Here is an 18,856-nt window from a genome sequence, read left to right on the forward strand (position 1 = left end):
GATTGATGGTACAATTTGCTCCTAAATCACCATATAGAGTTAAGAGAAGGGTCATATTTGACTATGGGTCATAAAAAATGATATCAGAGTAAACCTCTTCCTCGTCAGAGGATAGTCACATTTTACAAGACCGTGAATAAAACAGAGGCATTGTGACCATTTCTGTCCATAGTCCTTTGATACATCACCAGGCCTCTCACTGACCCTCCTTCACTATAACACACATGTATTTACCTCAGAGTTTCTCCAAGCTTTTGGGGTTGGTCAGAATCTCTCTCGCCAGTCGCCAGGTCTGTTTGGCTGCATTTTCTAGAGCAGAATGAGGTTTCCCCTGGAACAGGTCTAGATTAGGCAGGAAGTAATGGGGACACCTCCTGCACTGCAAACACGAAATAAGCTGCAATAGAATCCCGTTCAAACGGTCCCCGAGGTTGTTCTCGTCCCAGTCAGACTCCCGTGGATGTTTTTCACACTCATAAGAAACCAGAGTCTTCATGTGGTAGTTGTTGAGGGGCGTCCCAGGCAGCTCAAGGTGCCGGTCTCGTAACGTTTTGAGGACCGACAGACATTTCTTCCTGCAACCTCCCAGCAGTAGGCGGTTCTCGGCCTCGCCGAACTGCAGGACCCAGGCGTCGCTCTCTGCCGAACTTTGTTTTCCGTTCAACGAGTAGCACTCTTTAGAGAGAAGGTTGAATCCCTCGGCCTTTACCTCGGCTACCCTGTTGGGCCCCGGCCAGGGGATGTGCGGTAGGGGCCAGTGCGCTGCGCTGCGGGGCCAGATCCCGGTGCATTTGAAAGCCGGGGTGATCTGAACGATGTATCTGTCTCTGATGCGTAACTTCACCTCGCTGGTGTCAGACACCATTTTGACAACATCTCTATAGCTGCATTTATCCACGGCCTGCGTCACTAGGGTCTGAAATCTGGAGCGGATCTTGCGCGCAGAGAGATAGCCGGAGGCGGTGATGAATTCTACCCAGAGAGACATGCTCCTCTTGCGGCCGTCGCTCAGCTTGAGCACGGCGCAGCCCGGCAGAGACCCATCATCCACGAAGTTAAATACCCCCATCTGGTTGAGGTAGAGCACCACCTCGAACTCTGTGGGGGAGATGACCTCTAGCCCCTCGAAGCGGTTGTCCATCTCGTTGAGAGAGCTGATGAAGCGGGGCTCCTGCACCTCCACCTCCTTCAAGACGTCCGACACCACCTTGCACACCTCCCGGATGGTCTTGGAGATGGCCGCCTTCCGAGATTGGCATTTCTCCTGGTAGTATTTGTTGAGGTGGTACACCAGCTTGGCCTGGGCGGCTATCATGTTAGGGCAGAGATCCGGGTTGTAGACCGGAGTCTCGCAGTAAGCCGACGGATCCAACGCGGCTGTTTGTACGGGAGCCAATTTTAGAGAAGAAAGAACGCTATTAAAAAGAAAAAAAATGTGTTCCAAAAGTCCCAACCAAGCCTATTATTGCTTGTTGGGGCACATGGGTAATAACCTCGCCGGTCTAAAGCATACGCTTTTGCATTGAACTGCAGTTGGAAAATGTATGTACTTAGATTTGCGAATAATTATCAAAAATCCATAATACACCCTCTCACGTCAGTAGTCGAAACAACCTCGTTTTTGTTATTTCTCTAATCACTGCTGTAGTTATGGATCCGCATATGAAAGTGCGCGGTGCTGTCTGTCTGTGTGTGTGAGGGCGTCGTGGAGGCGGCTGAGTCTTTCTGTGTTTAACAGCCCGGACGCTCTTCGGGAAATTATAAAGGGAGGGTTATGAAAGAGGATGTCCAATCGCAATCTGATTCGTCACCGCCTCCAGTTTATCAACAACAAATTAATCCCCGGGTTTTATATACAGTTTAAACTAAAGGTAGTAGTCTCGAGGATCGGAAGTCCACCTACGCGTTGGCGAGAGAAAAAACAGACCCCTTTTCTACTCTCTTTCAGGCTGTCTTTTTGAAATTCTTACGCATTTTCTTCAACTGCTCATTTGAAACTGCTTGGTTGAATGCTACAGTAGGTTAGGCTCTAACATATGCCAGGGTTTTGCGTATTTATTTGTTTTGAATAAAACATGTATTTTACGTTGTATTTTTCTCGTGTTTATTATTCTCGTTTACTCTTATTTTCGTTTTGTTTTATTCTTGATGATTAGTGTGTCTGTATTGTCCACAGCCTCTGGACGGTACCTGATCTAATATTAGACACGACGACTAGAATGACAGGTTTGATGACAGTTGTTGCGTGGGGTTATGTCTTGGTTATTTTAGATTTGTTTTGGCTTTGACTGAAGATTCGCACTGCTAAATCTATTCTACAGGGACATTTCAAATAGGACTTTGGAATGCAGTGTCCTTAGAAAAAAGATATCCTACTGCATGTTGAAATAGCCTATAGAATATGGATTTACGTCTGTAGCATGTCAGTAGGCTAGGCCATTGTATAATTATTAGGCCTGTGAAATCGCATGGTTATTTTGGATATAATGCATGTATGCAACATCCTAGTAGTTAAAAAATATTGGACCGGTTAATTTTCGGTGTTTTCTTTTCCAGCGTAAATAGGATAATGATAACATAAAGGTCCAAAGCCCTTTAGAAGTTAACTGTTTTTTCTTACAGTGTTGTACAAATACATTTTCAGGCGTACTTTTCAATGAAGACGTTTTTGAATATGAATGTTACTATTTTTTCATTATTCCAATGTATGAAATAGGCCTAATATCCCTCATTAATTGAAGGATGAACTTGTCACATCTTTTCAGGGAAGGAAAATTAAGATGGCATCGATATTGCCATTAATGTAGGCCGTCATTGTAATTAAGAATTTGTTCTTAACTGACTTGCCGAGTTAAATAAAGGTTACATTTGTAAGACTGTAATCTATACATGTGTAGGCTTTTTAATATATTTCCTATATTAATTATTTTTCAACAATGGTAAATGTTTTATTGCAAGCATCTAGTTAGTTGGTTGAAATACGTGATTCCGATGATTATATAGTCCACGATATTGTATGACGGTGTCTTGTCAGCATGAACAGGTTGTGAACTCAAGGTTTTCAAAAGCAGGCAATTTCTATTAATACTAGACAAATGATTGATGTTGTACATTGTAGACATCATTCCCGGTGAGTGTTGTGTGAGAGCAGTGTTTACATTTATCACGAATATGATGAAAGAACAAATTAAACAAAATTTAAACAATTGCATAAAAAAACAATGTTATAATTATTGTGATTATTATTTTAGCCTAATTATATATATCATTGAGTTGAGTAGGCCTAGTATTTTTTTCTGAAGTAAATGAGTTCTACATAGGCTAGTCCTACAATATTCATATTACTACTACAATAATACTCCTTAGCTATTCCAATCGTATTACTAATATAACACAGTTCATTGTGTTATCAAGACCTCAATGGAAGCAAGACACATTTATGCACAACACCAGTAGACTAGATATTTTTATGATGACGAAGTTGCTGCATGTTTCTGCACACCAAATCCCCGAACAATCTCTGTAGTTAACACCGAACTATCTCCCTATCTCTGAACCATCTCTAGCTTAATAAGTAGTTATCATCGTGGCTTCCCGTCTCAGATGGTTCAGTTTGAGCTTTGAAGAATACTTTAAACGCAGAGGTACAGGACATAAAGACGTTTACACTCATCTGCACCAACACTTTGCTGCACAGAACCACAAATTATCAGGATAGACTGCACCTTGTCAGTTCCCAATGTAATATCTCTGTGTGTGTGATGGATATTTGTCTCCTACTATCATGCCAGCCAGTCTAGAGGTCTCTGTCAGCAGCATCGTTCCAATCATAATTAATAATGTCCCACTGTTACCAGGCAGACATTACAGATATGACAACACATGGGTGTGCTGGGATAGACCTTGCCAAGAAAACACATGATTACGCTAGGCACATCCTAAAGGTCTACAATGAAACTATTAATTCAAATTAAGTGTGAAATATAGTTTATTATATTATATTATATATATATCCGTGATTATTATTTTAGATGGATAGTCAACAGAAATTGTTTGGGGTTAGATATTGACAAAACTAGCTACCACTTCTTAGTTTAGAATTTTCTTGGTCACTTTCATGGAGTGTTTTGTGAATGTAGGACTTTCTATACTGGTTCCATATGGAGAGAGATGGAAGGAAAACCCGCACCTCTTCTCCATCTCTCTCTGTCTCTGTCTGTGTGTGTGTGTAGATCAGCAGGTATACTGGCCTTTATTAGATCCAGACTAGTCTACAGTCGACTTCCAACTGTGTGTGAGTGTGGCCACGAGGCTGGTCATCCCTCTGCGTGATAGAGGAGGGGCTTTTCTTCAGGATTATCACCTCTTTAATCTAAAGAATGTGGCTGCAACCTGGACTACCCTACACAGATCTACATGGAAATGTTAATGCTTAGCTCTAACAACCTGGACTACCCTACACAGATCTACATGGAAATGTTAATGCTTAGCTCTAACAACCTGGACTACCCTACACAGATCTACATGGAAATGTTAATGCTTAGCTCTAACAACCTGGACTACCCTACACAGATCTACATGGAAATGTTAATGCTTAGCTCTAACAACCTGGACTACCCTACACAGATCTACATGGAAATGTTAATGCTTAGCTCTAACAACCTGGACTACCCTACACAGATCTACATGGAAATGTTAATGCTTAGCTCTAACAACCTGGACTACCCTACACAGATCTACATGGAAATGTTAATGCTTAGCTCTAACAACCTGAGGTGCGTTCAGTTCGGTTCTACGTTGCGTGACGGTTTGTACTGAATTGCACGTTTCCTCAAAACGGTGCACACTTTTCTTCAACAGCCTTTGAGGTACGTTTGTGTGTGAATTAAACGTTGCACACCGTTCTGTCGTCCTGAACACACCCTTGGTCTACTCTTATAGATCAACACTAACAACCTGTTCTACTCTACTCTACTCAGATACACTATCCTGCGCTATCCTGTATTGTCTATGTGTTAGACCACAATAGCAGATATGGGTTAGCGCCTATCTCTGACCCAGCCTAATTTCATTAGAACCTATCTCTGACCCAGCCTAATTTCATTAGAACCTATCTCTGACCCAGCCTAATTTCATTAGAACCTATCTCTGACCCAGCCTAATTTCATTAGAACCTATTTCTGACCCAGCCTAATTTCATTAGAACCTATCTCTGACCCAGCCTAATTTCATTAGAACCTATCTCTGACCCAGCCTAATTTCATTAGAACCTATCTCTGACCCAGCCTAATTTCATTAGAACCTATCTCTGACCCAGCCTAATTTCCTTAGAACCTATCTCTGACCCAGCCTAATTTCATTAGAACCTATTTCTGACCCAGCCTAATTTCATTAGAACCTATCTCTGACCCAGCCTAATTTCATTAGAACCTATCTCTGACCCAGCCTAATTTCATTAGAACCTATCTCTGACCCAGCCTAATTTCATTAGAACCTATCTCTGACCCAGCCTAATTTCATTAGAACCTATCTCTGACGCAGCCTAATTTCATTAGAACCTATTTCTGACCCTCCAGCTTTATGCATGATTGTGTAAATCAATACAATGACTTCTACTTCCTACCATGTGACCCAGCCTCTCTGTGTAGAAGGCTTCTTTGTTTCCAGAGCTGGCCTCTACTGCACTTCTCCTTTTTCCCTCCATTCTTCATTTTTCTCTTTCTTTTAGTAAGACTGATCCTCCTGTCAGTGGTCTGGCATGGGGTCAACAGTTCTTGTCTAATAGCTGAAATGGCTTTGTGATGACACCATAGTTTATCACGCACACACACACACACACACAACGGACTGAAAATGGACATGCGATTTTTCAGCTTGACAATTACAAGTCTAAGTTCACAATATAACATCATTTTTCGATGCCAGAAATCCATCGTCCCAGACAGTGTAAAAGTTTTTATGAATGTACAATACTGTGGTGCATTATAGACACCATTAGTGTAAATGATTAAGACCAAACCCAGCTAAAACCATAATAATATTGATTAAGACGGACCATATTAAACAATTTAAAAGTCTCAATAGTAATAACAGCATCTCATAATGTGGCCATTAAAGTCAGCTAATTGAGGATAATAATACTCAGTGTCTGTCTCTATTTATAATCCTGTTAGAACATGACAAATAAGGTCATCCATGTTATTCTGTCATCTATCTCGCTGTGCATTATAGAGGACTGGGGATGGAGGGCAGCCAAGGAGAGGTTCAGTCACCAAGTCAACTCCAGATTATACCAACAGTCTCTAATGGAGTGGCAGTGCAATAGGACTCAGATTAAGAGGGTGGCATTTAAGACATGTGTGATCAGCATTAGGCCTCACACTGGGATGAATAATACACTTAACCCTCTCGGGATGGGGACTCACTGACATGTTCCCCCACAAAATTCATTCATCTCAAAATGACATTGTCATTGGGGTTTTTAATAATCTGAATATCATTATTCTAGACAATATGGTGTCTCTGTGGGGTAGCCCGTTAATTCCTGGGCCTTGTGCCTTCCACCCTCTGGATCCTCCCTCCACCTCGACCCCCTCTGGATCTCCGGCCCCCACCTTTCTTCATCTGTTATACCCCCTCCTCGTGTCAGCAGCCTCCTTGTGTTAGCCTCTTTCTCGATTCATATTTCCTTGATTCCTCACATTCTCTGACCTCGCATCCTTCTCAAAGTAGATTGGAGAAAAAGGTCAGGGGGGAGGGACCTTGGACCTTATCCTCCAATACGATTGAGGAGGAGGAGTCAAGAACAAAGGATTCTAGATATTGCAGAGAGAAGAATTGAGATACAGCTCTCCTGTCAGCAGCCTTTCTCTGTGAGTAGTGAGGAGGAGAGAGAGAGGAGGAGAGAAAAAGCGAGAGAGGGAGAGAGAAAGAAGAGAGCGAGAGAGGGGGGGTGGGAACAGGGGAAATTAACGAATTATCTCAGCTTCTGTTGTGCCCCTCTCCTCTGCCACCCACCTCCCTCCTCTCCTCAATATGGAACGCTTGTCAGCCTTTCTGATGAATGACATGCATGTATTTGCATCAATTTAGCACGAATATAATTAAATATAATTTAGTTTTATTTGCCAACACGGCTTCACATAATAACACAGAAAATGAGAGGTATTATCAGAGGTCTGCCATTTAAAAAATACACAGCATAACATTCTGTGAGCGATCACATATTTTTCTGTTTTTGTATGTGCCCATGGCATTACTGTGTAGAAATGCTTATGTTAAGTTGCATCTCAAATGGCACCCTATTCCCTATATAGTGCACAACTTTTGACCAGGGCCCAATGGTATTTGCTATATGCACTACATAGGGAATAGGGTGTCGTTTGTGATGCAGCCTGTGGCTTCTCCTGTCTGTATAATCACACAGATAAACTCTGTATCTGTTCTATGTGACTGTGTTAAGGTATTACTGAGCAAGGCAGTTAACCCACTGTTCCCCGGGCGCCGAAGACGTGGAAGTCCATTATAGCAGCCCCCCGCACCTCTCTGATTGAGGGGTTGGTTTAAATGCGAAGACGCATTTCAGTTGAATGCATTCAGTTGTACAACTGACTACATATCCCTATTCTATTAGTAAGAGATGGGAGCAGTGTCCTGATATGTTATTATTCTGTTATCTGTTAACATCTCTGCTGTTGTGAAGCTGTTAGAGTAGCAGTATTGTACAGGCTTGTGGTTTGGTGACTAGTTTATAGTGCAATATCCAGGTTGTTTTGCCAGGGAGAGGAAAGGTGCCCCCTCATGTTTGTTTTTGTAAGATATATACAATCTGGTCTATACATATTTGGACATTGACCAAGTTATTATTATTGTAGCTGTCTACCACAGCATATTGGAGTTGAAATTAAATAATGAATATGATGGTATTTATGTCCAAATTGGGTGAACGGTGTAGCAATTACAGCACTTTTTAGATGTGGTCCCCCCCTTTTATTAAGGAACCAAAATTAATTGTACATTGGCTGCTCAGCTCTTCCATGGCCAGATGTGTGTTACTCCCGCATTAATTCATCTACAAGTAAACAGATTAAAGATATAGAGTTGATTTCAAGTGTGGCATTTGCATTTTGAATCTGTTGCTGTTAACCCTCAATATGAAGTCCAAGAGCTGTCACTGCAGTGAAGCAAGCCATCATTAGGCTGAACAAAACCACTCAGAGAGATAGCAAATACATTAGGTGTGGCCAAATCAACTATTTGGTACTTCCTTCAAAAGAAAGAACGCACTGGTTAGCTCAGGAACACCAAAAGGCCCGGAAGACCACGGAAAACAACTGTGGTGGATGACAGAAGAAAAGCCCCTTCACAACAGTTGGCCAGATCAAGAACACCTTCCAGAAGGTAGGTGTATCTGTGTCAAAGTTAACAATCAAGAGAAGACTTCATCAGAGTAAATACAGAGGGTTTACCACAAGATGTAAACCATTGGTAAGCCTCAAAAACAGGAAGACCAGATTAGAGTTTGCCAAACAACATCTAAAAAGCCTGTCCAGTTCTGGAACAACATCCTATGGTCAGATGAGACAAAGATCAACTTGTACCAGAATGATGGGAAGAGAAGAGAATGGAGAAGGGAAGGAACTGCTCATGATCCGAAGCATACCACCTCATCTGTGAAGCATGGTGGAGGTGGTGTTATGGCGTGGGCATGTATGGCTGCTAATGGAACTGGTTCCCTTGTATTTATTGATGATGTGACTGCTGACAAAATCAGCAGGATGAATGCTGAAGTGTTTAGGGCTATATTATATGCTCAGATTCAGCCAAATGCTTCAAAACTCATTGGACCGCGCTTCACAGTGCAGATGGACAATGACCCGAAGCATACTGCAAAAGCAACCAAATACATTTTAAGGCAAAGAAGTGGAATGTTCTGCAATGGCCAAGTCAATCACCGGACCTGAATCCAATTGAGCATGCATTTCACTTGCTGAAGGCAAAACGCCCTAAGAGCAAGCAGGAACTGAAGACAGCAGCCGTAAAGGCCTGGCAGAGCATCACCAGGGTAGAAGCCCAGCATCTGGTGATGTCTATGGGTTCCAGACTTCAGGCAGTCATTGACTGCAAAGGATTTGCAACCAAGTATTAAAACTCACAATTTAATTTATGATTATGTTAGTTGGTCCAATTACTTTTGAGCCCCTAAAATTCGGGGGCTATGTATAAAAATGGTTGCAATTCCTACACGATTCATACAATAACTTTGACAAAACCCTTAAATTAAAGATGGAAGTCTACACTTAAAGCACAGCTTGATTGTTTCCTTTCCAATCCCGTGTTGTGGCGTACAGAGCCAAAATGATGCCGATTGTGTCACTGTCCAAATACTTATGGACCTGACTGTATTTACACTGAGTGTACAAGACATTAGGTGCACCTTCCTAATATTGAGTTGCACCCCTATTTCCCTCAGAACAGCATACATTTGTCAGGGCATGGACTCTACAAGTTGTCGAAAGCGTTCCACAGGGATGCTGGCCCATGTTGACTCCAATGCTTCCCACAGTTGTGTCAAGTTGGCTGGATGTCCTTTGGGTGGTGAACCCATTCCTGATACACATGGGTAACTGTTGGGGGTGAAAAACCCAGCAGCGTTGCAGTTCTGTACATATTACATGTATATATTACCTCGACTAACTGGTGCCCCCACACATTGACCCTGTACCGGTACCCACTGTATATTTTCTCGCTATTGTTATTTTACCCCTGCTCTTTAATTACTTGTTCCTTTAATTTGTTATTTGTATTTTTTAAACTGCATTGTTGGTTAGGGGCTTGTAGGTAAGCATTTCACTGTAAGGGCTACACCTGTTGTATTTGGCGCATGTGACAAATAAAATTTGATTTGATTTGAGTTCTTGACGCACTCAAGCCGGTGCGCCTGGCACCTAGTACCATACCCCGTTCAAAGGCAGTTACATCTTTTTACTTGCCCATTCACACTCTGAATGGCACACATGCACAATCCATGTCTCAATTGTCTCAAGGCTTAAAAATACTTATTTAACTGGTCTCTGTTTCTGTATGTTAGGTTGGATAAGGGAATAAAGACAGACACCAATGTCAAGTTCAACAGCCTTGTTAAGCATTGTACAAATCCCTATACGTGGAGTCTGGGGAACAGTCCAGCTAGTCGATTACCTATCAACTAGACTCCGTAACATCATCCTTTTCAATAGAAAGTGCAAACATAACGGCATAACATTGAGTTCTTAACAGTCAAGTCATAACAATTGAAAAGCATGACATTTTCTTTTTACTTTAGTTGTCATATTCCTTTTTTTTTTTTTTTTTTTTTTTTTTTAAATTAACAGACAACAAGTTAAGTCTCTTGCTTACAGAGTAAGCCTGTCCGGTGGCTTGCACAGCCGACCCACCCGTGAGTAAGTATTGGCTCTGACAGGTGTAGGATTAGGGCCACGAGCTGGAGAGTTTGATGGGGTAGAAGCCTCACCTTCAGTTGGCTCATGTCTCAATTCTGCACCCCTTACCCTTAGGCCTGGACTGTGATCCAGCTCATCTAGGTGAGTGTATGGCATGTTCTGGTTTGTCTGCTCTGCTACGCGCAGATCCACCCGATTGCGACGATAGAGGGAGCCACCAACATCCACCAGGTAAGAACGTGGTGCAACTCTCTGTAGGCATGTGCCCAGCCTCCAAAGTCCTGTGTGGTCTCCCGGCAGCGGTTTCATCCTTATAGTTTCACCCACCTCCAGCTCTGGTAGGTCTCGAGCAGTCCGGTCGTAGAAGCACTTAGCAAGCTGCTTTCTGTGACGCAGTTTGTCCGTGACGCCAACCATGACGCAGGGCTCAAGTAGCTTGTTAGCTACGGGGATAGTAGTCTTCAGACGTCTGGACAGAAGGCGTTGTGCTGGGCTGCTGTCCATGTTTTCGGTGGGTGTGTTCCTCCACTGTAAGATCGCTTTCCATGGGTCGTTGCTGTCACGCAAGGCCCTGCTTAACAGGTTTTTTGCAATCTTGACAGCTGATTCTGCCTTGCCATTTGCTTTTGGGTGTCTTGGAGAGGAGGTCACGTGGTCAAACTCCCATTCTGAGGCGAAACGCTTGAACTGTGCAGTGAATTGTGGGCCATTGTCCGTGATTACCTTGTCAGGCTGACCTTGCCTTGCAAACTGCGCCTTGCAGCGCTTTATGACCGTCTCTGCAGACAAGTCAGGGAGCAGTTCAATTTCCCAAAAGTCAGAGTAATGATCAACGATGAGAAGATAGTCCTTTTGTCTGTGGCTGAATAAGTCCATGCTGATGATTTGCCAGGCCCTTGTGGGCAGTTCGTGTGACATCATGGTTTCCTTTTGCTGTTCATGAGCGTACTCGTTGCATGTGGTACAGTTGCTGACAAAGTCTTTAATTTCTGCTTGCATGTTTGCCCAGTATAATGTTTCACGAGCCTGGCGGTAGCATGCGTCACCTCCAACGTGACTGGAATGTATGCGGGTAAGCATCTCTGGACGTAGTGATTTGGGAATAATGACCTTCTGACCTCTGAACAAGACGCCATTTTGCACACTGATCTCATCTCGAAAGGTCCAGTATTCTCTCACTGTGAAAGGTGTCTCCTCTTTCAGATATGGCCAACCTGCGAGAGCCATGGACTTCAGTGACTGTAGGTGTTCGTCCTTGTCAGTATGTTGCCTGATCTGGGCTAGGCGGTGATCTGTGACGTTTAAGTAGTCTGCCTGATTGATCTGTTGAACATCTTGTTGTTCCTGCTGTAGCGAACAGATGGCCTGCCGCTGATAGGCAGTGCCTCGACCTGTACATTGTGCTGTTGCCCTGCTCAGTGTGTCGCTGATGTACATCTCTGGTCCTGGCTTGTAAATGACCTTCAGGCTGTAGTTTTGCAGAGTCAGGAGCATGCTTTGAAGCCTCTTGGGCGCATTGAGGAGAGGTTTACAGAATATGGAAATGAGTGGTTTGTGGTCAGTTTCAGCGGTGACCAGCTCTCGACCATATAAGTAGTGATGGAATCGCTGGCAGGAGAAGACGATGCTGAGGCACTCTTTCTCAATTTGTGCATAGTTTTGTTCGGTGGGGGTGAGCGCTCTCGAGGCAAACGCAACGGGCTGGCCTTCCTGCATAAGGCAGCATCCAAGTCCCCTTTGGCTAGAGTCGCTCTGGATTGTGACAGGCTTCGTGACGTCGTAGTAGCGCAACACTGGCATGGATGAAGCCAGAGATTTCATCTCCTGCACTGCGGCCTCGTGCTTGGGTAGCCAGTGCCACGGTGTGTCTTTGTCCAGCAACCGGCGCAGAGGCTCACAGACTGCTGATAGGTGTGGCATGAACTTTGCAAGATAGTTTGCAAAGCCGATGAGACGCTGTACTCCTTTTGCATCAGACGGGTTTGGCATGTCGAGGATTGCTTGGACCTTGTCTGGGTCCGGCTTCAGGCCTTTTGCCGAGAGAATGTGGCCATGGAAGTGGACGTCTTTCACCTTGAACTGCAGCTTCTTCAGGCCAAGACGAAGCTTAACTGATCGGCAGCGCTCCATCAGTGCCAGGAGCTTCACATCGTGGTCGCGTTCTGCTTCTTCGTCTGTTTCACCACAGCCTACGATCAGGATATCATCGGCGATGGGTTCAATGCCCTTGAGCCCAGCCAGTAACTCGTGCTGCTTGCGTTGGTATACCTCAGGCGCCACTGAGACACCAAACGGGAGCTTGAGCCAGCGTTTCCGACCCCAGGGGGTCCAGAAGGTAGTCATGAAGCTGCTTTCTTCGTCCAGCTTGCATTGAAGGAATGCATCTCGGGCATCCACCAAGGTGAAAATCCTGGCCTTGGGAAGCTTATAGAGGACATCCTCTAGTGTCGGCATGATGTAGTGGGATCGTTTCAGTGCTTGGTTCAGATGCTTTGGGTCGATGCAGACCCTCAGCTTCTCTGGTTTTTTCACTATGACCATATTGCTAATCCAGTCAGTTGGTTCAGTCACAGATGTCATGTGGCCATCGGCCTCATACTTGTCCAGCTGGGCCTTCACAGCCACTTTCATTGCAATGGGCACATTGCGAGGAGCACACTGGACTGGAGTGATGCTCTCATCCACTTCAAAGTGTACCTCCCCAGGCACTGATTCAACGGGCATGTTGAATACATCGTCATATCTGCTGAGTAGTTGTTCTTTGGACAGGGGTCCATGCTGGACATGATCCACAATGTGCAGGTCATTTGGTACAGTGAACTGCATCAGTCCCAGGCGTTCGCATGTGGAGCCTGAGAGGAGAGGATTTTGACTGGTTTTCACAATCTCAAACTCCAGCTTGTGTTTGCGTCCCCGAATAACACATTCGGTCTCAAAGGTGCCCATAGAGCTCATTAGTTCTCCTGAGTACAGCTTTAGTCTAGTATCGCTGGGCAATAGATGTGTGTCAGGTGCCAGATTGATTTTGTCTTTGTAGCTCATTACGTTGCATGTAGCACCCGAATCCAGTTGACATTGTTGTTGCTTGTTGTGTAATCGTAGTGTCACAAACCATTTCTTCCCTCTTGAGTGTACAGCCCCAATGGATTCATGCATGTAAATGTCCCTTTCACTGTTCAGCTCTGAACATTGAGTAACATCATCAACACAGTGAATCTTGCCCTCACTCACCCTTCTTTTGCTTTTGAGACACACTTTTGCAAAGTGATTATTAGTTCCACAAGCTCTGCATGGTTTTCCGTAGGCAGGGCAGTGCTCTTTGCCACGTGTGTGTGTATTCCCACAGTATTTACATGCTACGGGGCTCTCTGTGTTCACCGTTCGTGGTGAATTACTCTGCCTCGATTGGTTTTGTCTGAATGTCTGCCTAGCAACAGCGTGAACAGTATCAACGTCGGAGCGTGGGGTTTCCGTTTCCATTGCTCTCATTCTCATGTCAGTGACTTCAGCAGTGCGGCACATTTCGATGGCAGTTACTAATGTTAAGCCTCTCTCTCTCAGTAGACGCCGGCGCGTATTCTCATTTGCAATTCCCAGTACTATTTTGTCACGAATCAATTCATCTTTCAATCCCCCGTATTCACAAGTGGCGGATTTCTCTCTCAAACGGGTTACAAAGTTGTGTACTGACTCACCCTCTTCCTGTTTGCAGCTTCCGAAAACGAATCGCTCGTAAATGACGTTTCTGGCGGGTTTGAAGTAATTCTCCAATGCATCCAATATAGCCTTTGCATCACACTGTTGTCGTGCCGTGAGGGTGAGATTGTGCCGGTAGATATGCCTGCATTCGCTGCCCATTAAACTCCTCAGAGTTGCCGCTTGTACCTCGTTGGGTTTCTCATGTAGACCGGTCGCCAGCGCATAGTCCTCGAATTCATCCCTGAAGTTGTCCCAATTAGTATTCCAGTCCCCTGTGAGAACCATGTGATTTGGTGGCGGAATGTTCGCTGCCATAGCAATGGAATAGGAGATGTCTTTCCCTTCAGTCATGGAGGTAGGTAGTGATGCTAGCTAGCCAGCTAACAACGAGTTGATCAGTGTTGTGAGTAGGAAACGGCGTGTGTTCGCATATGGAACGTAACTGCGCCTATACTGTACTTAGTTACAAAATTAACAAACGTGTGTTTTCCGAGCCACTTCTGATACCATGTTTCTGTATGTTAGGTTGGATAAGGGAATAAAGACAGACACCAATGTCAAGTTCAACAGCCTTGTTAAGCATTGTACAAATCCCTATACGTGGAGTCTGGGGAACAGTCCAGCTAGTCGATTACCTATCAACTAGACTCCGTAACAGTCTCCTCCCCTTCATCATCTGGATTTAATAAGAGACATCAGTAAGGGATCATGGCTTTCACCTGGATTCACCTGGTCAGTCTATGTCATGGAAAGAGCAAGTGTTCTTAATGGTTTGTACACTCAGTGTATAACGTATACATATAAGAACAGACATGAGGAGGCACCTTCACTCTCCGTATACGGAGTGGAAGGAAACAAATCGTCTCGTGTATATAGAGCGGAAGGCAACAAAGCAACAGAGGCAGAGTGATTAATCTTCATGTGTAGGAGACGTCTCCTCTCCTGTCTAAAGGTGGACACTGTAATCATGGGCCCACTGACCCTGTGTTACCCTGTGATACTCCACCAGAGCATCTTTACTGCAGCGCAGGAGCCCATTATGAATCTCACATTAATTGCACAGCCCTTCTCTCCCTTCAACACTATGTTTCCAGTAACAAAGCACACAGCAGCGCAGCAGAAAACAAAGGCAAAGGGAGGGATTAAAGAGGATTGTGTTGTAATGAAATGCTGGTGGCTGGGCCCATGATGAAATTAGGCCATGTTACCCAAATAAGGCCTGATGGGTTCGTAATTTCCCGTGGTGGAGATGAGAAAATATGGGTGCCAACTGTCAGGGCCCAGCTAATGATGACAAATGTTTCTCTATGCAGATTGTAGCGACACTGGGAGAGGGTTAGAGAGGAGAGAAGATAGAGGAGAGAGGGAGTGGAAGGTAGAGGGGGAGCAAGAGAGGGTGAGGGATAGGTGGAGAAGAGGCAGAGGGGAGAGGAGAGCGAGGGAAGGAGAGAAAAGAGAGAGAGGGCCATAGAACAGAAAGCTTGTGTGTTCAAACTTGTGTCCTAACTTAAAAATAAACCTCCCTAACTGATGATGTGCCTGTTAGAACATGGTTAAGGCCTACCATAATATGTAGCAGTCCCTCCAGGATTCTGTGATCGCACATTTTTTTGGCAAATCAAACATTTCCTGCATATTATGCGTTGGGCTTGCAAATTTGACCAATCATCGCACTATTTCAGTATAAAACAGCCAAATCATCGCAATATTTTCGCATTAACCTGACCCATCACCGCAGTACAAAAAGACAACTTGCATTTTCAGCCAATCACCGCATATTTACCGCATAATATGGTTCAATCAAGACACAGGTCAACAAACATATTGCCATGCAAAATGTCAGAATTTCCTGCAAAAAAATATGGAGAGAGAGAGAGAGAGAGAGAGAGAGTAAGGTTAAGGCCTACCATAATATGGAGAGAGAGAGAGAGAGAGAGAGGTTAAGGCCTACCATAAAATGGAGAGAGAGAGGTTAAGGCCTACCATAATATGGAGAGAGAGAGAGAGAGAGAGAGAGAGTAAGGTTAAGGCCTACCATAATATGGAGAGAGAGAGAGAGAGAGAGGTTAAGGCCTACCATAAAATGGAGAGAGAGAGGTTAAGGCCTACCATAATATGGAGAGAGAGAGAGTAAGGTTAAGGCCTACCATAATATGGAGAGAGAGAGAAAGGTTAAGGCCTACCATAATATGGAGAGAGAGAGAGAGAGGTTAAGGCCTACCATAATATGGAGAGAGAGAGAGAGAGAGAGAGAGTAAGGTTAAGGCCTACCATTATATGGAGAGAGAGAGAGTAGGTTAAGGCCTACCATAATATGGAGAGCGAGAGAGAGAGAGTAAGGTTAAGGCCTACCATAATATGGAGAGAGAGAGAGAGGTTAAGGCCTACCATAATATGGAGAGAGAGAGAGAGAGAGAGAGAGTAAGGTTAAGGCCTACCATAATATGGAGAGAGAGAGAGAGAGGTTAAGGCCTACCATAATATGGAGAGAGAGAGAGAGAGGTTAAGGCCTACCATAATATGGAGAGAGAGAGAGGTTAAGGCCTACCATAATATGGAGAGAGAGAGAGAGAGAGAGGTTAAGGCCTACCATAATATGGAGAGAGAGAGAGAGAGGTTAAGGCCTACCATAATATGGAGAGAGAGAGAGAGAGGTTAAGGCCTACCATAATATGGAGAGAGAGAGAGTAGGTTAAGGCCTACCATAATATGGAGAGAGAGAGAAAGGTTAAGGTCTACCATAATATGGTGAGAGAGAGAGTAGGTTAAGGCCTACCATAATATGGAGAGAGAGAGTAAGGTTAAGGCCTACCATAATATGGAGAGAGAGAGAGAGAGAGAGAGAGTAAGGTTAAGGCCTACCATAATATGGAGAGAGAGAGAAAGGTTAAGGCCTACCATAATATGGAGAGAGAGAGAGAGAGAGGTTAAGGCCTACCATAATATGGAGAGAGAGAGTAAGGTTAAGGCCTACCATAATATGGAGAGAGAGAGAAAGGTTAAGGCCTACCATAATATGGAGAGAGAGAGAGAGAGGTTAAGGCCTACCATAATATGGAGAGAGAGAGAGAGGTTAAGGCCTACCATAATATGGAGAGAGAGAGAAAGGTTAAGGCCTACCATAATATGGAGAGAGAGAGAGAGAGGTTAAGGCCTACCATAATATGGAGAGAGAGAGAGAGAGGTTAAGGCCTACCATAATATGGAGAGAGAGAGAGAGAGGTTAAGGCCTACCATAATATGGAGAGAGAGAGAGAGGTTAAGGCCTACCATAATATGGAGAGAGAGAGAAAGGTTAAGGCCTACCATAATATGGAGAGAGAGAGAGAGGTTAAGGCCTACCATAATATGGAGAGAGAGAGAAAGGTTAAGGCCTACCATAATATGGAGAGAGAGAGAGAGGTTAAGGCCTACCATAATATGGAGAGAGAGAGAGAGAGGTTAAGGCCTACCATAATATGGAGAGAGAGAGAGAGGTTAAGGCCTACCATAATATGGAGAGAGAGAGAAAGGTTAAGGCCTACCATAATATGGAGAGAGAGAGAGAGGTTAAGGCCTACCATAATATGGAGAGAGAGAGTAAGGTTAAGGCCTACCATAATATGGAGAGAGAGAGTAAGGTTAAGGCCTACCATAATATGGAGTGAGAGAGTAAGGTTAAGGCCTACCATAGTATGGAGAGAGAGAGAGAGGTTAAGGCCTACCATGATATGGAGAGAGAGAGTAAGGTTAAGGCCTACCATAATATGGAGAGAGAGAGTAAGGTTAAGGCCTACCATAGTAGGGAGAGAGAGAGAGAGATTAAGGCCTACCATAATATGGAGAGAGAGAGAGAGGTTAAGGTCTACCATAATATGGTGAGAGAGAGAGTAAGGTTAAGGCCTACCATAATATGGAGAGAGAGAGAAAGGTTAAGGTCTACCATAGTATGGAGAGAGAGAGAGAGTAAGGTTAAGGCCTACCATAATATGGAGAGAGAGAGAGAGGTTAAGGTCTACCATAATATGGAGAGAGAGAGAAAGGTTAAGGCCTACCATAATATGGAGAGAGAGAGAGAGGTTAAGGTCTACCATAATATGGAGAGAGAGAGAGAGAGAGGTTAAGGCCTACCATAATATGGTGAGAGAGAGAGTAAGGTTAAGGCCTACCATAATATGGAGAGAGAGAGAAAGGTTAAGGTCTACCATAGTATGGAGAGAGAGAGAGAGTAAGGTTAAGGCCTACCATAATATGGAGAGAGAGAGAGAGAGAGAGTAAGGTTAAGGCCTACCATAATATGGAGAGAGAGAGAGAGAGAGAGAGAGAGAGAGAGTAAGGTTAAGGCCTACCATAATATGGAGAGAGAGAGAGAGAGAGTAAGGTTAAGGCCTACCATAATATGGAGAGAGAGAGAAAGGTTAAGGCCTACCATAATATGGAGAGAGAGAGAGAGAGTAAGGTTAAGGCCTACCATAATATGGAGAGAGAGAAAGGTTAAGGCCTACCATAATATGGAGAGAGAGAGAGAGGTTAAGGCCTACCATAATATGGAGAGAGAGAGTAAGGTTAAGGCCTACCATAATATGGAGAGAGAGAGTAAGGTTAAGGCCTACCATAATATGGAGAGAGAGAGTAAGGTTAAGGCCTACCATAATATGGAGAGAGAGAGTAAGGTTAAGGCCTACCATAATATGGAGAGAGAGAGAGAGAGGTTAAGGCCTACCATAATATGGAGA

At 44.1% G+C, this 18,856-nt stretch overlaps 2 protein-coding genes across 2 annotated transcripts in view; one reads left to right on the forward strand and one right to left on the reverse strand.

Annotated features, from left to right (window-relative positions):
- Positions 1-18,856, forward strand: part of LOC120029212 (neurobeachin-like) — a 327,891-nt gene that overhangs the window by 220,176 nt on the left and 88,859 nt on the right. The gene's annotated exons all lie outside the window — the stretch shown is intronic.
- LOC120028729 (putative nucleotidyltransferase MAB21L1) lies at positions 236-1,315 on the reverse strand. Its single transcript, XM_038973955.1, has one exon. It carries the CDS (start codon positions 1,313-1,315, stop codon positions 236-238), a length of 1,080 nt encoding a protein of 359 aa, XP_038829883.1.

The sequence above is a fragment of the Salvelinus namaycush genome, chromosome 34 (genome assembly GCF_016432855.1).
Source record: "Salvelinus namaycush isolate Seneca chromosome 34, SaNama_1.0, whole genome shotgun sequence".
NCBI classification, from domain to species: Eukaryota; Metazoa; Chordata; class Actinopteri; order Salmoniformes; family Salmonidae; genus Salvelinus; species Salvelinus namaycush.

What these genes read in the sequence shown, in the direction of transcription:
- LOC120028729 (XM_038973955.1), bottom strand. Translation starts at nt 1,315, where the DNA reads ATGATAGCCGCCCAGGCCAAGCTGGTGTACCACCTCAACAAATACTAC.